This window comes from Coregonus clupeaformis, chromosome 23 (assembly GCF_020615455.1).
Source record: "Coregonus clupeaformis isolate EN_2021a chromosome 23, ASM2061545v1, whole genome shotgun sequence".
Lineage (NCBI taxonomy): Eukaryota > Metazoa > Chordata > Actinopteri > Salmoniformes > Salmonidae > Coregonus > Coregonus clupeaformis.
In genome coordinates this window covers 12,762,799-12,785,495 of record NC_059214.1, presented here as the reverse complement: position 1 = coordinate 12,785,495, position 22,697 = coordinate 12,762,799, and the positions used below count along the sequence as shown (strand labels likewise).

The following is a 22,697-nucleotide window of genomic DNA, read 5'->3' as shown; positions in this document are numbered from 1 at the left end:
GTAAATGGCGCTTGCAACGCCAGGGTTGTGGGTTCAATTCCCACGGGGGGCCAGTATGATAAAAAAAATAATAATATGTATGTACTCACTAATTGTAAGTCGCTCTGGATAAGAGCGTCTGCTAAATGACTAAATTGTAAATGTAAATGTTTTTGTCCCTAAACATCTGCTGCAGGAGAGAAGCAGAGATTAAAGACAAAACTTTACAGATGTCAACAAGATTGAAGTGTTCATCAATTTACGGCATTCTGGTGAGCAAGAGTTTATTTAGTCTTCTGGGGCAACAAGTACTGTCAGAAGAGAGTCGCTTTGGATAAAAGCGTCTGCTAAATTGCATATTATTATTATTAATAAGAGAAGTTGCATGCATCTAATTATAGACAAGTTGACTTACAAATAGCCTACCAAAATGTTGGAAATGATTTATTAAAAAAATAAATCCTGCACCCCGTCAAAAAATTGTTCAGCCGTCTGATTGTACGGGGATTTTCTATTGGCCGATTTGCGGGTTAGGGATGGGTGCCGGCCTCAGATTTTCACATATAGTCGGGCGGCTGCAAACAATCAAATTCTGTCAACCTGCACGTGAAAAATGTATTGTTTTACTTACAGAAATAACATTAAATGAACTACTACAATCATTGAGACTGCCACATTGAGACTGCCACTTACTAAGGACTGCCCAACAACCAAGTTAGTTGGTGTATGAACTTAATCATAAGTCCGAGGCCCATCTTTCTGAAAACATGGTGTCTCCTTTGCAGAGACATGACCACAAACATGCACAAGGGGGGTGAGCTTGAGGTCCTGTATGTGTGTGTGTGTCCATCTAAGCTCTGGAAGAGGGGCGTTCTGGAGTCCTCCTCACAGCAGACAAACGGAGGTGAAGGGAATTGATCAGTTCTCAAGGAAAGCCACGTAGTCAGTGAGTCTGGCCAGCTGCTGCTCGTTTGGAACCAGCGAGACAGGGGGAAGATCTGTTTGGGAGAGAGAGAGGGGGAGAGAGAGAGAGGAGAGAGTGAGTAAGATGGGGATTCCTCATAGAGCCAAGTCTTTTACAATGTAGCATCCCCCATCTGTGTGTGTGTGTGTGTGTGTGTGTGTGTGTGTGTGTGTAGGAGGTTAGAAGAAAGGGGACATGCTCCAATTCAAAGATTAAGCAGCACAGTACATCTCTTTTCACTGCAATGCTGGTGACACATAAGTTGCACATCTGGACGTGAATGATCTTTCTCGTTTTGATACTGTTTGCTAGTGTGCACAAATGAATACACCCCAGAAGTTTTGCTTCCCATGCACAGCCAATACATTATTTATGTCTATTCTAAAGCCCTTTTGTGGGCAAAAACCAATTTGGATTGGCTGGGCCTGGCTCCCAAGTGGGTAGGCCTATGCCCTGCCAGGCCCACCCATGGCTGAAATTGTTACATGTTGGATTTATAGTTTTGTTCAGTGTAGGTGTAAGAGGATAAATCGAGGGGCTGATGCATCGAGTCAGACGGACATATGCGCCACAGATGCTTAACATGATGGCCTGCTGATTAGAGAGAGAGGCTGTTACATGGCCCCAGACACAGCCCACAAAATGTTTGCATAAATAAATACGTCTCAAACCAGGCTGATCAACAAGCCACCCACTGGGCTTGTAGACAGTTATGATTGGATGGAGAAGTAGGGGGGGGAAGAGGAAGGAAGGGAAGGGAGGAGAACAGGGATAGGAACAACGATTGAGCGTGGGTGAATGAAAGAACACAGGAGAAAGAACGAGTGGGAGTGGGGATATTTCTCACACACATGGTGTGTGAGAAAGAGAGGGATATTTGATGTTGCTCTTTTATGGGACATGTGTTTTCCCAGTTACACAGGGACAGAATGTCTTACAGGCCAGCCAAAGGAAAGAACAGCAATATGAGGGAGAAAATGTGAGAAAAATAAATTAGAGGCCACGAATACAGGAGAAAGACAGAGAGGAGGGAAAGTGAAAGGCGATGAGGAGGAGTGGAGTCAGTGTCTGAGCTGATTATGAATGACCCAAAAATGCACAGCTCTGGATCGGGTTCATACGCACACACACACACACACACACACACACACACACACACACACACACTGAATGGGCATATGGTTAAATGGAGCATAGGGGGAATGACAGTCTGGTAGAATGTGCTATTAGCACAGGAAGAGGTCGTGATTGGGCAAAGTCGGGAAAAGAGACTCGGCATGACAAACAGCCTACTGATGGGAGAAAAGAGAAGAGCAACAGCTCCACCTACCTGGTTTCTGGGGCATTACCATCCTGGTGGCAGGGTCCGCCTGCCAGCCCTGGCTCACCACCCCTGTGGAAGGGAGAGAAAGAAACCGAAGAGAGTGAGGAGGGTTGGGTGGAGAATAGGAGGGGAAACGAAACGGACAGAGAGGGGAAAAGGGAATAGTTAGAGACTATTTTCCGGTGTTTCAACTCTAGAAAAGAAATATGTGACAATTAACCAGCTTTAGCCTTGCCTACATGAACAATTTACCTTTCTCTGCCTCTACTGATAAAAATGAGTTTAAGGATATACATAACTATGGTATATGACTGTGTTATTGATCCAGTAGCCAGGTGAGTAGTGAGGGTAGATTAGGTTTTCTGCACTCCAGCTGCTTACCCTTCACAGCTTCCTCCACAGAGTAGCCCACAAAGGCTGCAAAGTCTTCTGCCGTGATGGAGGTGTACGCCTGGGCCACCAGGCCATACGCCCTCCTACGTGTGGTCTCTGTGGAAGTAAAGATAAGTACACATGAGATATATGCATTTAAGAGAGGGACAATTTCCGTCTTTCAAACATGCAACAAAATCAAATACCGCCTCATGTAAACTGCAAAAAGTCCTGCCCTATGTTCAAAAAGCTACATTCTTGTACTACTCATGTAGAAGTGCTGATAACCATTTGGCTATACACGGACTGAGAAATAGCAAGTCAAATAGGCCTACAGTGCAAGGCGGAGATAAGGAAAAGGAGAGCACAGAACAAGGTATGATTTGGTTCTGAGTCAACTGCTCCTTATAACAACATTGAAAAAACAATATAGCCTCACAGCTGACAGCAAACCAGACTTTAGCTTACACCTTTGTTTTTAGCTGGATTTGCTGGTTTGGATTTGTTTGTTGCTGCAATGACAGCTTCGATAAACAAGCCCCAAGTTATCGGCCTTCCGCACTTTATTGCCTAGCAACAGTCTGTGTACCAACAACAACCCCTCATTCGCTACAAGAGCGTTAGTGGCGATAACAACTGGAATGAGCGGAGACAGCTGCGACGACGGGCGCGGTGCCCGTCCGGGGTTCTTCCCCCTTTCTTCTCCCCAAAGACCTTCCTGTTATGAATATTATTTCATTTTCTGAACAAAAGCGACATGTGGTGTTAACTACAGGCACTTGTTAAGGGGAGAATGAAAACGACTTTACAATGGAATCTGAAAGCATGAAGTAAGACAGCCAGAAAAGCACTTGTGAACCTGGCAAACTAAGCTGTAGTGTGTGTGTGTGTGTGTGTGTGTGTGTGTGTGTGTGTGTTGTCAAGTTTCTTCCTAATGAACACACTGTTCATCTGAAGACTAAACCTGTGAGAAAAATAATGAGAAAAGCAACGGCCATGGCTTTAGCCCAGAAAAATCAACTGATATCCTTCCAACCACATTATGTAGCCTACTGAATATGGTACATTTGAGAGCCAGAGCATTATCAACTGGTGTGCCTTAGTATATTTGAAAAGGGTTGACTGGTCCTGTATTTTAAAGTTGACCTACAAAATACCCAACATGCATCACAGTATCAATTCGAAAAAAAGATGTTGGGGACTATTAAAACATATTTGAAGCCATTGAACCAGGTCATCGCAAGGACATTTTTGTAACATGGTCCCCTCGGTGTGTATAGTCCTATTTTTTTGCGGCCCACTGACCGATAGGGTGCAATCCCCAGATGACTCATGTCTGGTGGGCCTGCCCCTACCGCTCTTCAGAAAGGAGTTTGTAGTTGCTGAGCAATACAGTCTATGACATGAGCGGGATGGTGCTTCATGGATGAGAAACAGGACCCCCACCTGCCCTTCACTGACACTCTTGAGCCTGTTGTTTCACACCCTCACATAAAAAATAAATAGCCCCCCACTCTTTCACCAGAAAAGGCTTGCCACTGAGGACTCTCTGCCCGTCACTGACACTCCAGGGCCTGTCGTTTCACACCCTCTCGCATTTTAAAAATAGCCCCCCACTCTTCATCAGCAAAGGCTAGCCACTAAGGACTTGGCAATGGCTTTTCTTTTTTTTGTGCTGGTACTTGCCAAGTGAGAGCAACAACATATTGGGGCAACTCCTGAATGACAGTTCACTGGCGAAATATTTTGTTTTGAACTTCAAACTGATTTTCTGGGTACACATGCATATTTTTCTATAACTTGAACAAAGTTGAAACTAATGGCAATCTTGGAATAATTGGAATCTAAACAAAGGCAAATCTGCTTGAGTCATTTGAAACACCCTTTATTTCAGGTTGTGATGAAGTCAGATTTGTTGAAATATTCCGTTGCCAGTTTAGTGCATGCAATCATTTATCAAATTGACCATAGGCATTCTAGATGCAAAACTCCAAATCAAAACTTTTCCCATCTCAATCTTTACATGTGATAAACTATTCAAGTGTAAACAATCTGAGGATATTCAACCTAAAGTACATAAATAGATCAGAATAAATCTGATATAGAAATACAAAAGTATAAAAAACTATTATAGTTTACAAAATGGCAAAGTTAAGAGTACAAAAACAACTAAAATATTAAACTCAAAACTGGGGAAAGCCATGGTATCCAAGTCAATCAACTCCTTATGAAAACATTTAGACACCACCGACTTCTTCACTCCTAACTTCTATTAATATCACAGAAACATTGCAACTAGAGTCCCTGCCAGGAACATTCAGGTTAAAAGAACCTTCAAAAGTAGTAAATAGTTTGTTTATTTGTTTGTTCAGTTCGCATATTTTCAAGTTTCATCACTCCTCCTCTTCTTCTTTGTCCCCTTCGGCATCCTCAAATGCATCGTCTTCGACCATTCCAAAGTCCATCTTGGCCAGGATGGCCTCCACTTGCTCTGTGGAAAGCGTGAAATGGTCCATCTTCTCGAAGCCCGGCTCGGGCCTCTCCTCGCCCAGGGAGCTCTTGGCGGTGTCCTTGGTCTGTGTGATAAGGCCCTTGGAGGCCAGCAGGAACTCTGCAGCACCGCTCTGCTCCAGGGCCCGTACCGCTGTGTCCGTCAGCTCTGATCCCGCCTGCAGTCGCTCGCCGTAGCGCTGGGCCAGCGCCCGCAACGCAGTCACCTTCTCGTCCTGCTCCTTGCCGATCTGTTCCAGCAGCAGGCCTTTGCGCTCCTCCAGCACTGCGTAGAGCAGGTCAAAGCGCTCGCCTAGGCTTTGCTTGGCTCGCTGTGCGTTGTCCTGCACCGCCTGGCAGGCATCCTCCATCTGGTTGAGCAGGGCCTGAAGGCGCCCGTTGCCCGCCACCAGGGTGTCGATAGCGTTGCTCAGCTCGCCCTTCTGCACCTGGTAGACACTGGCCAGTGGCGACACCTCACAGTCCTTGTGCTGGCCAAACACCTTGCACATGGAGCAAGTGGGCATCTGGCAGGTCACGCAGTAGATGTTGATCTTCTCCTCCTCGTGCTCCTGGCACATGGGTTCCTTGGAGTCCTTGGGCTTCAGTGGAGTCTCTGTGCTGCCTCCAATGCCACTACACCCGCCATCCTCCTGCTGTTGCTTGTAGATGTCAATTATGTTCTCCACTAGCAGGTTGCGCTGAAGTCCGTGCACGCCGTGGCGGTCCAGGACCACCTCGAAGCGGCAGGTGGGGCAGCGGAAGACGCCGCCCGAGAAGCGGTAGGGGTTGCGTGAGTCGTAGAGGTCGCTGGCACAGCCACGGCACAGGTTGTGCTGGCAGGGCAGGATGACCACGGGCTTAGTGAACATCTCCAGGCAGATAGGGCAGCTCAGCTGCTTCTCCAGGCTCTCCATGGGGCTGGGTGGACGCACCAACGAGCCGGTCCTCTGGATGTCCATGCTGGAATAGGCTTCTCCTTAAATTTGAGATTTTTTTTCGTTTTTCGACACAGCCTTCTCAAACTTCGCAGTGGGTCCTTGACAACTTTTCTTCGTTCCCTATAGGCTTTAACAAGCCAATAACTATGGAGGCTGAGGGCTGAGCCTATCCCTTTGGTAGCTGATGCTTCAGAGTCCGCTGAAGTGCTGATATCTGTTCTGACTGGGGAATAGCAGCCTTGTCCTTTATACCAGCCCTTCACAGCCAGCGACACCTGATCCCTCCCACAGACCAGGGCACACATTCCTCCCTGCTTGTTTGTCAGGCTCTTTTCTGAGAAAAAAAGCCCCCACCCACCAGCTGCTGCATTCGTCATGTCACACTAGGAGCCATGTCCCTTCCCGCAGTGACAGAAATCTGACAGGGCCAGGGGTACATTCAGCAGAGATCCACAGGCCCCCCATGTGACTGTCCCAAAGAGGTCACACCTAAGAAATGTTTCCTTAAGAGTAAACACCATACCCTGTAAAGTCAACACACCCCTGACAGTGTTTACCAGTAAAAAGTACTACAACAGAGCCAGCGTTGGCTTCATAAAGCAGACCACCTGTCTTGCGGTGTAGCCCACTTATCGCCTGTGGTCATATCAGAGCACTTCAGTGGATTGATCAAACTCCTATCGAGCATCCACAACACCCTCTGTGGTACAGTCAAACCCACTGTTTGATGTTTCATGCTCATGTCATGCATTGCACCATCATCCTATAAATAGGCTACAAATATTTATTTTGAATGTATTTTTCACCCCTTCTAAATATGTCTATTGACTAGAGTGTGTTGAATCCAACATAGTACTCGATAAACTCACCCAACAAAACAAGCTGAATAAAATCACTGACATTTAATTTGACTACTATTATGTAACATGAGCGGAAAGATATAGGTTAAGCCTCTGGTCACGGAAATGTCTCATTGAGATGGTCTTGAATAACTCCCCTTTGAACGTGTAGAACATTGCGTGACGTAAAAAGACATATATATAATAAAAGAACTGATCAAAATAAAAATAAAGAACAGTGAGCACCAGGGACAAGCTATTGTTAACCGTGCCCGCATGAGTGACAATGTGTGGGTGTACCATGTTCCAGAAGTTAGAGGGGGTTACACATGGGGAGTGTGAGCAGAGAAGGTCATAGGCGTTTCCATATGCCATTCTCCCATTTGCTGAGGCAGGAGCTTACTTTTAATGTAATTTGAGAAGACTGGGAAAACATCTTCTCTGTCTATTGCATAAACTTGTTGTGACAATACCTTTGTAATATACTAGTCATCTATCATCTATGATGACTACTGTCATGTTGAGAACCAATAAATACGATCGGTTAGGAGATTAAAAGAACAGTTTTGAACAATTGTGGTAGACCAATTGGTGTGATGCTGCTAAAGGTTTAGAGCAGATTGTCATCGACGAAACATGGAGTGGAGATATCGGGACAAAATTGTAATTAGCATACAGTACCAGTCAAAGGTTTGGACACACCTACTCAAAGGTTTTTCTTCATTTGTACAATTTTCTACATTGTAGAATAATAGTGAAGCAATCAAAACTATGAAATAACACATGGAATCATGTAGTAACCAAAAAAGTGTAAAACAAATCAAAATATATTTTATATTTGAGATTCTTCAAAGTAGCCACCCTTTGCCTTGATCACAGCTTTGCACACTCTTGGCATTCTCTCAACCAGCTTCATGAGGAATGCTTTTCCAACAGTCTTGAAGGAGTTCCCACACATGCTGAGCACTTGTCGGCCGCTTTTCTTTCAATCTGTGGTCCAACTCATCCCAAACCATCTCAATTGGGTTGAGGTTGGGTGATTGTGGAGGCCAGGTCATCTGATGCAGCACTCCATCACTCTTCTTCTTGGTCAAATAGCCCTTACACAGCCTGGAGGTGTGTTTTGGGTCATTGTCTTGTTGAAAAACAAATGATAGTTCCACTAAGCGCAAACCAGATGGGATGGCGTATCGCTGCAGAATGCTGTGGTACCCATGCTGGTTAAGTGTGCCTTGAATTCTAAATAAATCACCAACAGTGTCACCAGCAAAGCACCCCCACACCATCACACCTCCTCCTCCATGCTTTACGGTGGGAACCACACATGCAGAGATTATCCATTCCCCTAATCTGCGTCTCACAAAGACACAGCGGTTGGAACCAAAAATCTCAAATTTGAACTCATCAGACCAAAGGACAGATTTCCAAATCAAATCAAATTTGATTTGTCACATACACGTGTTTAGCGGGTGTAGCGAAATGCTTGTGCTTCTAGCTCCGACAGTGCAGTAATATCTAACAAGTAATATCTAACAATTTCACAACATATACCCAATACACACAAAACTAGTAAGGAATGGGATTTAAGAATATATACATACAGTGGGGGAAAAAAGTATTTAGTCAGCCACCAATTTTGCAAGTTCTCCCACTTAAAAAGATGAGAGAGGCCTGTAATTAATCATAGGTACACGTCAACTATGACAGACAAATTGAGAATTTTTTATCCTCCAGAAAATCACATTGTAGGATTTTTTATGAATTTATTTGCAAATTATGGTTGAAAATAAGTATTTGGTCACCTACAAACAAGCAAGATTTCTGGCTCTCACAGACCTGTAACTTCTTCTTTAAGAGGCTCCTCTGTCCTCCACTCGTTACCTGTATTAATGGCACCTGTTTGAACTTGTTATCAGTATAAAAGACACCTGTCCACAACCTCAAACAGTCACACTCCAAACTCCACTATGGCCAAGACCAAAGAGCTGTCAAAGGACACCAGAAACAAAATTGTAGACCTGCACCAGGCTGGGAAGACTGAATCTGCAATAGGTAAGCAGCTTGGTTTGAAGAAATCAACTGTGGGAGCAATTATTAGGAAATGGAAGACATACAAGACCACTGATAATCTCCCTCGATCTGGGGCTCCACGCAAGATCTCACCCCGTGGGGTCAAAATGATCACAAGAACGGTGAGCAAAAATCCCAGAACCACACAGGGGGACCTAGTGAATGACCTGCAGAGAGCTGGGACCAAAGTACCAAAGCCTACCATCAGTAACACACCACGCCGCCAGGGACTCAAATCCTGCAGTGCCAGACGTGTCCCCCTGCTTAAGCCAGTACATGTCCAGGCCCGTCTGAAGTTTGCTAGAGTGCATTTGGATGATCCAGAAGAGGATTTGGAGAATGTCATATGGTCAGATGAAACCAAAATATAACTTTTTGGTAAAAACTCAACTCGTCGTGTTTGGAGGACAAAGAATGCTGAGTTGCATCCAAAGAACACCATACCTACTGTGAAGCATGGGGGTGGAAACATCATGCTTTGGGGCTGTTTTTCTGCAAAGGGACCAGGACGACTGATCCGTGTAAAGGAAAGAATGAATGGGGCCATGTATCGTGAGATTTTGAGTGAAAACCTCCTTCCATCAGCAAGGGCATTGAAGATTAAACGTGGCTGGGTCTTTCAGCATGACAATGATCCCAAACACACCGCCCGGGCAACGAAGGAGTGGCTTCGTAAGAAGCATTTCAAGGTCTTGGAGTGGCCTAGCCAGTCTCCAGATCTCAACCCCATAGAAAATCTTTGGAGGGAGTTGAAAGTCTGTGTTGCCCAGCGACAGCCCCAAAACATCACTGCTCTAGAGGAGATCTGCATGGAGGAATGGGCCAAAATACCAGCAACAGTGTGTGAAAACCTTGTGACCTGTGTCATTGCCAACAAAGGGTATAGAACAAAGTATTGAGAAACTTTTGTTATTGACCAAATACTTATTTTCCACCATAATTTGCAAATAAATTCATTAAAAATCCTACAATGTGATTTTCTGGATTTTTTCTTCTCATTTTGTCTGTCATAGTTGACGTGTACCTATGATAAAAATTACAGGCCTCTCTCATCTTTTTAAGTGGGAGAACTTGCACAATTGGTGGCTGACTAAATACTTTTTTTCCCCACTGTACATATATTGACAAGCATTCTTAAATGCCATTCCTTACTAGATTTGTGTGTATTGGGTACAGTGAGGGAAAAAAGTATTTGATCCCCTGCTGATTTTGTATGTTTGCCCAATGACAAAGACATGATCAGTCTATAATTTTAATGGTAGGTTTATTTGAACAGTGAAAGACAGAATAACAACAAAAAAATCAAGAAAAACGCATGTCAAAAATGTTATAAATTGATTTGCATTTTACATTTACATTTTAGTCATTTATTTTTTCATACTGGCCCCCCGTGGGAATCGAACCCACAACCCTGGTGTTGCAAACGCCATGCTCTACCAACTGAGCTACATCCCTGCCGGCCATTCCCTCCCCTACCCTGGATGACGCTGGGCCAATTGTGCGCCGCCCCATGGGTCTCCCGGTCGTGGCCGGCTACGACAGAGCCTGGATTTTAATGAGGGAAATAAGTATTTGACCCCTCTGCAAAACATGATAAGTGCTTCTTCTTGAGCCACTCCTTTGTTGCCTTGGCCGTGTGTTTTGGGTCATTGTCATGCTGGAATACCCATCCACAAACCAGGGAAGGAGGTTCTCACCCAAGATTTGACGGTACATGGCCCCGTCCGTCGTCCCTTTGATGCTGTGAAGTTGTCCTGTCCCCTTAGCAGAAAAACACCCCCAAAGCATAATGTTTCCACCTCCATGTTTGACAGCGGGGATGGTATTCTTGGGGTCATAGGCAGCATTCCTCCTCCTCCAAACACGGCGAGTTGAGTTGATGCCAAAGAGCTCGATTTTGGTCTCATCTGACCACAACACTTTCACCCAGTTCTCCTCTGAATCATTCAGATGTTCATTGGCAAACTTCAGACGGGCATGTATATGTGCTTTCTTGAGCAGGGGGACCTTCCGGGCGCTGCAGGATTTCAGTCCTTCACGGTGTAGTGTGTTACCAATTGTTTTCTTGGTGACTATGGTCCCAGCTGCCTTGAGATCATTGACAAGATCCTCCCGTGTAGTTCTGGGCTGATTCCTCACCGTTCTCATGATCATTGCAACTCCACAAGGTGAGAACTTGCATGGTGCCCCAGGCCGAGGGAGATTGACAGTTCTTTTGTGTTTCTTCCATTTGCGAATAATCGCACCAACTGTTGTCACCTTCTCACCAAGCTGCTTGGCGATGGTCTTGTAGCCCATTCCAGCCTTGTGTAGGTCTACAATCTTGTACCTGACATCCTTGGAGAGCTCTTTGGTCTTGGCCATGGTGGAGAGTTTGGAATCTGATTGATTGGTTGCTTCTGTGGACAGGTGTCTTTTATACAGGTAACAAACTGAGATTAGGAGCACTCCCTTTAAGATTGTGCTCCTAATCTCAGCTCGTTACCTGTATAAAAGACACCTGGGAGCCAGAAATCTTTCTGATTGAGAGGGGGTCAAATACTTATTTCCCTCATTAAAATGCAAATCAATTTATAAAAATTTTGACATGCGTTTTTCTGGATTTTTTTGTTGTTATTCTGTCTCTAACTGTTCAAATAAGCCTACCATTAAAATTATAGACTGGTCATTTCTTTGTCAGTGGGCAAACGTACAAAATCAGCAGGGGATCAAATACTTTTTTCCCTCATTGGATATGTTGTGAAAATATTAGATATTACTTGTTAGATATTACTGCACTGTCGGAGCTAGAAGCACAAGCATTTCACTACACCCGCAATAACATCTGCTAAACACATGTATGTGACAAATAAAATTTGATTTGAACTGCCTGGTACTCAGCACTCTATTGTCCCTCTAATCACTCTGACATCAATGCAAATGTTTTCGAAAATCTAATCAAACACTTAATGAGAGCCCATGAGCTCATGTTGCGCAACATTTCTATAGGCTATGGAATTGTGGGAGAAAACAGAGTGATTGCCGCTAATAAAAATAATAGGATCCCATCAGCTTTCTATAGGCTAGTAGGCCTACTATATTTATTTCTCAACTTTCCTAATATTAAGCACATTGCTTATATTTACAACAAGAGTATAGCCTACCTGGCTAGCATTAAAATAAACCACGGGAAAAGCATCCTTCATTCGCTATTTATGTGCATAGATGTATTTTTTCCCACTGCTCCTGTTTCGATACAGGTGCATGATAATGATCCATTCTAATTCAAAACAAATGTCACACATATAATATTTAGTATATGTAAAGACCAGATTAAATCAAGAATAGTCTGATGGGTGACAATATTAGCCTTTCAATTGTGAATGATATATTATCACTTTTTTGTGACTTTTTTTAATCAAAGTCGCACACCTCATGTAGCCTACCTAGCCCATAGGCATATGTTTTAATAAGGTTTGTATCACAACTAAAGTGGCCAAATAACTTCTTAAAATTAAGCACATTAATCCGATTTACAAGGGGTGTAGAGCCTAACTGGCATACATAAGCAGCGCGTGAGTTTAAAGTTTGGGGAAGATCATTTTCACCATAAAAATTCACCTTTATAATAAAAGCATTACATGCATAATTGCATTTGCTGTCTCTTTTGATAATGGTGTTTTCCGCTAATGGAAAATTTGCGCTTATAGCCTACTACCATGTGTGCATTGCTGCGCTTATAATGTGAAGAAATAGCCTAATAGTTTATCAACATTTTAAGCTAAACGTTCTGATCTGTTGCGTCAGCCACATTGCATCAAAACGTTTTTGGGATGCTAGTGGTTGTATTAATTTTGGATCTATCGCATCCCACAACTGTCCCAGACTATGTTTGGAATATTTATTTCTCGCACAGAATAGGTCAACTTTTGTAGTATGGGGGATAGTAGATTGACATAGGCTAGTGCTTTTGCTGTTCGTTAGGCCTACTCATCTTGTTGGATGACGGAAAGTAAATGTGGACAGTTCTTCCAATATCTTCAATATGCACCTCGGAATTGGATAAGGACGCGCGCAGTTGCGTCCCCGATGTGTCTGTCTTCATTTATATGTAGCCTGTGAGAAAGACCCGATCATGTGACGGAGAGCCATGTGAGTGAGAGACGCTACGGATTGCGCAGCACACTCAGGGAGAAGGGCACAACGCAGCATTCCGGGCCGCAAAAGGCATGGATTTTTTTAGGGTGCATTACGGCCACAAAGGGGATGCCGCCGTGAGATTTGAGGCATTATCAAGTGCTTGTCAAATTGTGAATGAGAGACTAGTGGAGTGTGTACAGCCTGCGCAAAAAACAAAGCAGAGCTCATGCCTTTTCAAGCGACTTTTTTCAAATCATTAGTCTCATCATGCAGCCTTACAATGTACTAAAAATCAAAACATATAGCCCGACATTTGTAGAACAACTAAAGTTACATGAATAACTCTAAATTAAGCATATAGGAGTAGCTATTTCTTTGTTAACCGCTCAACACAGAATAGCCGGATGTGCGCACTCCCTCAAATCGTTTGGAGAAAATATGTATATTTTATTCAGCTTTGTTCAATTGTATTCTTCATACTATAAAATAACATAAAATAATGCCACGGAATTATAAGCAAATCTTGCCTGCTAAATTAACTAGTGTAGCCCACAGCCACTTGGCATAGCCACATCAGGACAACTCAGAGTATGCTATTATTTTCTTCTGAAATAGACTACATTTTCTTCATATCATGCTTCTTTAGACCGATCTAAAATAAAATGGATTTATTGTGAAGGTGCAGGCTATATTAAAAGGATTTATTCGACTTTTTAAAATGGCTTGTAGTGGAAGCCAGGAGATGCTAAATGTGTTTATGTTAATTAACAGTCAATTACAGTGAGACCGACAGTTATTTGCTTGACAATCACCGGCTGACAAAATTGTGACCGCCACAGCCCTCTACTCAATACCACTTAAGAATCTTGCGATAATCTCCTCAAGCCTCATAATAATAATAATAATAATAATAATAATATGCCATTTAGCAGACGCTTTTATCCAAAGCGACTTACAGTCATGCCTCATCAATGTAAAGAGCTTTAGAGGGCTACATTAATCTAGGCCAACTGTATCCTATCATGCTGTGCATCAATGGGACAATTTGTGAGTGGACAAATAACCTATTCATTTTCAATGAGGTATTACAAAAGCTTTTTAAGCTCCCTTTTCTGTATTGTTCTTTGCCCTCCATAACCACTTTATGGCTTGGTTACAATGTATGTAGGATGCAAGTGGCGCGCCCTCTTTTGATAATGGAGAACCCTCAATAGGCAGCGGGCTGCAATGTGAAAGACATTACAAAATGTACTATATTACAATTCTGGAAAAACATTGTGCACATTAACTACCCAACATATTTAAATTTCTAATCATCTTGTTACCAATTGTCCAAAGCAAATTCCCTATCAATTCTAACATGAACAAACTTCTAATGAAGCTGCTGATTGTGTGAACCGCTAAACATCTTCTCGTCTAGCCTCAGATTTAGGCTATGATTATAGAAAGTCGGTCAGAGGTGAGAGACGTGGCCTAGCCATGAGTTCAGTCAGTCTCACTAGGTCAATACAGTGAGCCTTAAACAAGTCTGCAGTCAGTCAAACAATATGTTGCATATTCAATTACACCTGGTAACAGAGTCCCCAGAATATGTCAAAAACAATGTTTTTCTCACAAGAATAGACATTTGGATGAATGTGTAGGGTACTAAGCAATACACTTGAAACAAAAATGGCATGCTTACTCAAAGATGCTCTGCAAGTCGAATGTTATTTTTGACCCAGTAACCAATATTGTTTGAGTAGGGCCCTCAGTCACAAAACTGTGTGATCAGCCACATTGTGTTATAAATGCATGTTGCGCCACAGAGGTGTGTAGGATGTGTTTTAAATTGTTAGTCCATCATTCAGGTCAGGTGTGTACAATTGGTCACAGAAAAGTGCACGGCTATTACAGTACCTCGCAGGGCATCCATGGCGGGCAGGATGTTCTCAGACCACTGATGAGCTGCGATGGCCGAGTAGATCCCTGGGAAGTCTCGCTGCCATATGCGCTGACCCACGGCCCACACGGCCGTCAGCTCTGGGTTTCCCTGCACACACCACGTTTTAACCCACTTCATCGACTTGAACATACATTGGTGCCTAGACTATACTAAACGATATGCAGACTATGAGTCTTGTTGCTAGGGAGACGTTGAGTACACTCATTCTCATGTGTTGAAGCAATTCCATGTGCAGGACAGGTCCCACTTTTGTACTACCATCTTCAATGTGGGAAATTATACAATGACTGGCCTACCTATTCAAGAGTTGAGTTCCCAGTATAGCTTTAACTCGTTTTGATTGTCTAACAAAAAATAAGCTTTATACACAAACAAATTTACAAACTTGTGCCTCAGCTATCTATATTGAACAAAAATATAAAACGCAACATGTAAAGTGTTGGTCCCATGTTTCATGAGCTGAAATAAAAATACCCCAAAAATGTTCAATACGCACAAAAAAGTTTTCCTCAAATGTTGTGCACAAATTTGTTTACATCCCTGTTAGTGAGCATTTCTCCTTTGCCAAGATAATCCATCCACCTGACAGGTGTGGCATATCAAGAAGCTGATTAAACAGCATGATCATTACACAGGTGCACCTTGTGCTGGGGAAAATAAAAAGCCACTCTAAAATGTGCAGTTTTGTCACAACACAATGCCGAAGATTCCTCAAGTTTTGATGGAGCGTGCAATTGGCATGCTGACTGCAGGAATGTCCACCAGAGCTGTTGCCAGTGAGTTGAAGGTGGATTTTTCAACCAAAATCCGCCTCCAATGTCGTTTTAGAGAATTTGGCAGTACGTCCAACCGGCCTCACAAGCGCAGACCACGTGAAACCACGCGAGCCCAGGAACTTCACATCCGGCTTCTTCACCTGTGGGATTGTCAGACCAGCCACCCGGACAGCTGATGAAACGGAGGAGTATTAAGGTCTGTAATAAAGCCCTTTTGTGGGGGAAAACTCATTCTGATTGGCTGGGCCTTGCTCCCAAGTGGGTGGGCCTATGACCTCCAAGGCCCACCCATGGCTGCGCCCCTGCCCAGTCATGTGAAATACATAGATTAGGGACTGATTTCCTTATACTAACTGTAACTCAGTAAGATCGTTGAAATTGTTGCATGTTGCGTTTATATTTTTGTTCAGTATAAATATATTAGATAAATGCTAACACTAAACATTCTCACCGATTTAATGGCTTGAGGAATTCGCTTCCACAGGTACCTGGCATTATTCCTGTAAAAAGAGTAACAAAAGTCATCTGACAATTAAAGGGGAAAGGAAACACTAGGCTTTAGAACACCAGCTAACACAGAAACAGCCCTATCAAATGCTATGACATACCAAAACACCTGTGAAATACCTGTGAAAATGTGTATCATACAGAAAGAAATCAACGTCTTCCCCCCCCCAAACTGCCATTTACACAACTTCCTAATGAAGATGGAGAAAAACTTAAGAGCATTGAGTCTTCATTTTTTAGTAAGGATAGATAATCTGAAATCAGAATGGTAATACCTTTTACTGTGAATGAGTTCCAGCCGTTTTAGTGACGGTGGTATTTTTCTAGAATTCTATGGAATCTTCTGTTATCAGACACTCTCTGGATAGTATGTTAAAAACATACAAAAGTATGTGGACACCCCTTCAAGTTAGTGGATTTGGCTATTTCAGCCACAACCATTGCGGACAGGTGTATAAATTCAAGCACACCGCCATGCAATCTCCATAGACAAACATTGGCTCAGTGACTTTCAGCGTGGCATCGTCATAGGATGCCACCTTTCCAACAAGTCAGTTCGTCACATTTCTGCCCCGGTCAACTCTAAGCGCTGTTATTGTGAAGTGGAAACGTCTAGGAGCAATAACGTCTCAGCCACGAAGTTGTAGGCCACACAAGCTCACAGAACAGGTCCGCCGAGTGAAGCGCGTAAAACTCTCCTGTCCTCGGTTGCAACACTCACCACAGAGTATCAAACTATCTCTGGAAGCAACGTCAGCACAATAACTCTTCGTCGGGAGCTTCATGAAATGGGTTCATGGCCGAGCAGCCGCACACAAGCCTAAGATCATCATGCGCAATGCCAAGCGTCGGCTGGAGTTGTGTAAAGCTCGCCGCCATTGGACTCTAGAGCAGTGGAAACGCGTTCTACAGAGTTATGAATCACACTTCACCATCTGGCATTCCGACAGACGAATCTGGGTTTGGCAGATGCCAGGAGAACGCTACCTGCCCCAATTGATAGTGCCAACTGTAAAGTTTGGTGATGGAGGCATAATGGTTTGGGCTAGGCCCTTAGTTCCAGTGAACGCTACAGCATCCAATGACATTCTAGCTTCCAACTTTGTGGCAACAGTTTGGGGAAGGCCCGTTCCTGTTTCAGCATGACAATGCCCCAATGCACAAAGCAAGGTCCATACAGAAATGGTTTATCGAGATCGGTGTGTAACCACTTAACTGGCCTGCACAGAGCCCTGACCTCAACCCCATAAAACACCTTTGGGACGAATTGGAACGCCGACTGCGAGCCAGGCCTAAATCACCCAACATCAGTGCCAGACCTCAATAATGCTTGTGGCTGAATGAAAGCAAGTCCCCACAGTAATGTTCCAACATCTAGTGGAAAGCCTTCCCAGAAGAGTGGAGGCTGTTATAGCAGAAAAGGGTGGACCAACTCCATATTAATGCCCATGATTTTGGAATGAGATGTTCGACGAGCAGGTGTCCACATACTTTTGGCCATGTAGTGTATATGCACCGAAACATATTACAAATGGCATTTAGTCTTACATATGACAACGAAAGACATACACAATATAATATTAATAAAACAAAGTGCAAGTAACATGCAACATTAATCTCAGGGATATTGTCACCAAAGTGAACTGGAATTACAAAATAGGATACGAATTAGGCATATAATAACAATAAAAAGGTCTATCGCAGGGCCTTACCCCCAATCTATCTCCTTAATGCAGAGTGCCAAGCAGACGCTTGTCTCAGGGTGGACACTAACCACAAAGCCAATGTAGGGCTCGACATTAATGCTTGTCCTCTTGACCGGGACAAGAAAAAAAAAATAAGTCAGACAAGAAGAATATAGATTTATTCTGTCCGAATGACAAGTAAAATAAAAATCACACAAAACTCTATGACTACGATAAGAGAGGCCAACATTGGAATAATATTTAAATCTATTTTTTCCATGTACATAAATGTTAAGCCTCCTTCAGCACATAAAAAAAGGGAATCATGAATGTAAGGGAATTGTGTAGCTACAAGTTATCAATCGGCTTGCAAGGTGACAACGTCACAGCTAACCTCCCGAGTGGCGCAGTGGTCTAAGGCACTGCATCGCAGTGCTAGCTGTGCCATTAGAGATCCTGGTTCGAATCCAGCCTCTGTCGCAGCAGGCCGTGACCGGGAGACCCATGGGGCGGCGCACAATTGGCCCAGCGTCGTCTAGGGTAGGGGAGGGAATGGCCGGCAGGGATGTAGCTCAGTTGGTAGAGCATGGCGTTTGCAACGCCAGGGTTGTGGGTTGAAATATATAATGTAAGTCGCTCTGGATAAGAGCGTCTGCTAAATGACTAAAATGTAAATGTAAAATGTTATTATCCAAAAGGATCACTCAAACAATTGAGAAAACTTTACATAATTTAATATCTGATAGTCCATAACTGAAATAATACGATAATGTATGTCTGTAAGTAGCAAAGTCACAAACCAGCTAGCTAGACCAGGGCCCAGTTTCCCAAAAGCATCTTAAGGATAAGTTCATCGTAAGAACCTTTGTAGTAGCATGTTTCCCAAAACCATCGTTATTAACGTTGCACTTGAAAACGCTCGTAATCCAAATGCCTGCCTGATGCCATTCGTAGAACAGCTAAGTACGTCATTAGATGCTTTTTGCCCTCACACGTCACTTTATACACAGAACATTTCCGCTAATCACATGGTTTATCCGTCTCTCTGACAGCCTATAACTTCAGATACAAAGTTGCCAATGTCTTTGCAATTGACACAAACAAGTGATGTATAAAAGTATGCTTCAAATTAAAACCGAGATGACTGAAATAGGCCTATAGCCTACAGTTTATTTTAATGCAATCATATTGAAATACATTTCATGTTCAATCAATTGAGTTCTATTTTGCTACTTGTAGGCTACTGTCTGTAATTTGTCTCAATATAGTTCATGCTGTGTAGCCTAACGTGCGCAATATAGTGCCAAATTTGTGATTTTGTTAATTTTTATTAGGTAACCACTAGAATAAGACACTTCAATATTTGCAGCCGTAGGTGGTAATATCTCTAGAAGCTGATCAGTCGTCAGTATTGTGAGATAATTATAATGTTAAGCTACAATTTGAATGGAGAAAGCTCACCCGAAAGCAGCGCTCTCTTTCTTTCGATCCTATCAGTATCGGCACATGCTCCAACGACGCACTTAGCGACCATTCTCTCTGCGTGGTGTTTTGGGAAACTCATGTTACATCTTCAGCCATTTTAGGAAAGATGCATCGTTAAAAACACTCGTAAGCTTAAGTTCCATCGCTATTGGGAAACCGGGTCAAGGATGAAATAGTTACCAAACTGACTACGAGACTGAGCTTTCAAAAGTCATTATCTAGCTAGCTAAGGGTTAGGCTTCAGGCTTAGGCTAGATTAATTATTGCAATCAACAGCCAGCAGGCTTAGCTACTATTTTTAGGAATCATATCACAGATAAACAGACACCTAATGAGATATCTAGCTATGTAGTTATCTAGCTAGCTAACAATTATAGCTATGGGGATCATAGCTAGCTTAATTTTACTGGTAAAATAGCAATCCTGCAACAGCCCTCACTGACTGCCTACAGATTGAGTCACTAGCTAGTTTGAACTCTAGCTAACACCTAATGACAAATGCTGTTCAAATTGTCAATATGAGCATTTTATTTTGTACAGCTATATAAAAAAAAAACATTAACATCAAAAAGAGAAGCGCTAAACCAAGTAGGCTGGCTAGCTACCTTGCCTCGTTTTGGCTGACTGTCTAACGTACGCGTCTTGTTATCAAAAGTTAATTCCACTGACTCATTTTATCAATCTGAAAAAACTCTAAAATGTAAATATTATGATTGCCAGCATAAAAACGAATTGTATACAGTTTTTTACCTTAATGTTGTTGTCCTGATCTCAATAAGAGAGCTGTCAAAGTTGTGAGAAACATTTCAGGTCCAGTGGAGGCCAGGCGCCTCCCGGTGGCAGCATTCACTTTCAGTCTCCGCGCCACAACTCACAATTTGCTCAAGCCTACCAATGACGCATTGGCGTCAGTCGTTACTATGGCAATTCAAGATGGTGCTACCCATACTTCTAATAAACATTGTTCAAGATCAAAATCCTAAAAACAGATGTTACTATCTAAAATGCATGTTTAGTATTGGTGGATTGAACACATCTATCTTCTTAGCTTTACTTTCAAAAGTGTTTCCATTCCCCTTTAATTCCAACCATGTTTCAATGGTCAGAAAACCTTATCTTTAGAAGGGCTAGGCCTATAGAAAACCTGACTTACATGTCATTGTGCAGTAGATAGAGCGCCAACAGCTGGGCATACACTTGAGGGGTTGCAATTCCACCTGGAGCCTGGCAATAAAACAAACAATTAGTCAAGGTCTACAGTCAGACCATGCAAGCCAATAGCTAGGTTTCAATCCAATTCGCGACAGATTTTCATGCGAACATTCTAAAATATGCATAAAAAAATATTTTCCCACCAATGGTGTTTCCATCAAACTGACTTGTTGCGGATAAAGCACTACGTAGTGCACATAAAAGGCACTTTTTCGCTTAAAAGGGAAATATCACCATTTCTCAACTTCATATTCAAGATTGAATATCTTTTTTCCACAAAACAGAAACGGGCCATTTTCACATATGTAGAGGTGGTGCTGGAGATGATGAATATGACGTTTTCATGTACTGAATTCAAATCAAAACTTCAATGTGTTTCCATCGCATTTTCAACTCTACATATGGTTTTGTAACAAAACATGTTTCGTTAAATAGCAAATGTGCCCACTCTGGTCTTCGCATGTGAGCTCTAGTCAACAGTTCGCAGATACAGTGTGGGTAGGCTAGCCTACATTCGATTATTATAGATAAGAGCGAGATTATTTGTATTTGTCAAACGGCAGCCAAGCATCAATCATCATGTCACCAAAATAAGACCCTCGATATTTATTAGAAAGGTACATCAAGCTCCTCACCGTACACTTCACTACCCTGTGAAGTTCATAACTTAAACTGTCTGCGTTCCCAAATCGGAGTGGGAGGACCAGATAACATATCATCGCGTGACTCCAAGTTTACTTCGATATGATTATTCCACCCACATTTCTCGCATAATTTGTTTTACAGACAAAAAGATTCCACCATGTCGAATGAACAAATTGTCTGTTGACATTCATGAAATTGTACCGCCATTTCCTGTTGGATGGAAACTTGGCTAATGACGTTCCAAACGTTGTACCCTCATGACTTAAGATAGGCACATTATTAAATTGACATCTATTAGGCTGGCTGAGGCTGCACGACCTGATCTAACCGCCCCATCCAGGAAGCCTTTTCCTGTGGCTGTGCACTAAACCTCAACGTTCTGCGCATATTACTTTACGCACAAAACCTAGCTAGGAAAAAACATTATACAGCTGCTTCCCTGTGCCGCTAAATTAAATGCTCAAGACAATCTGTGATATTTGAATGTATGTGTGGTTAGCTAGCTCCTTTCTCGCACGTTAAATGCAGAGTTAGCTGTGCTCAATTTAATGTTATGACCTAGTTAGCTAGCTATGTTATGTTCGCTAACGTTAGTGTGTTTGGACGGATAGCTAGCTAGCACACCTACCAGCTAGCTAAGTTAAAACACACAAACCAAAGAGATTCTCTTCGCGAATACTGACACATTTAAAGCTGCAAGTTACACACGTTTGATGAAATACTTGGATATAACTACCTCAAGCTCCTGTGTTTGGCACTGCTCTAAAAGTTTATCATAATTTTCATCCATTATAACTACGGCAGGCATGTTGTCGTTCACCGGCTTCTCGTCAGCAGAGAGGAAGAAAGAAGCCCAACTCTGCGGAAATGTGTCTCCCTCCAGCACAGCAGGTGGCGTTGTTTCGATGAGGTTTAACGGCGGTTGGCATCCAATTTGTTGCATTACCGCCACCTACTAGACTGGAGTACAACTCCCTTATATTTTGCTTGAAAAACAAAGTAAATAAATACCCTACCATCTAACACTACACTCACTAATTCAAAAAATATTATTAATAATTAACACCACCCTACTCCACTATTTAAATATATTCATTCCTACCTCATGCCCTCAACCTGAAATAATGGGACATCACTACCTAACACTCCCTGTAACTCTTCTGATGTCAAGTTTCGCACACCCAAATACCTCTCTGCAGCTGCCACCACAACCTCAATTTTCTTCGACTTACATTCCATCCCTGCAGTATAATTAATAACCATTGCTATAAATGCTAAAAATCCAATCTTACTGAAACATATATCACTTGTTGGCCTATCCCTCTGTACTGGTACATACCTACT

At 42.8% G+C, this 22,697-nt stretch overlaps 2 protein-coding genes across 2 annotated transcripts; both read right to left on the bottom strand.

Annotated features, from left to right (window-relative positions):
• Nucleotides 1-410: 410 nt before the first annotated feature.
• On the bottom strand, nt 411-22,215 carry LOC121536623 (COP9 signalosome complex subunit 8). Its single transcript, XM_041844031.2, has 7 exons — nt 22,090-22,215; nt 20,650-20,720; nt 16,271-16,319; nt 14,998-15,130; nt 2,649-2,756; nt 2,274-2,336; nt 411-977 (listed from the first exon to the last, which is right to left on the bottom strand). Exons 1-7 carry the CDS (start codon nt 22,159-22,161, stop codon nt 898-900), a joined length of 576 nt encoding a protein of 191 aa, XP_041699965.1. The 5' UTR covers nt 22,162-22,215; the 3' UTR covers nt 411-897.
• On the bottom strand, nt 4,509-6,303 carry LOC121536622 (E3 ubiquitin-protein ligase TRIM63-like). Its single transcript, XM_041844030.1, has one exon. The coding sequence runs from the start codon at nt 6,089-6,091 to the stop codon at nt 5,033-5,035; it is 1,059 nt and encodes a 352-aa protein (XP_041699964.1). The 5' UTR covers nt 6,092-6,303; the 3' UTR covers nt 4,509-5,032.
• Nucleotides 22,216-22,697: the final 482 nt, after the last annotated feature.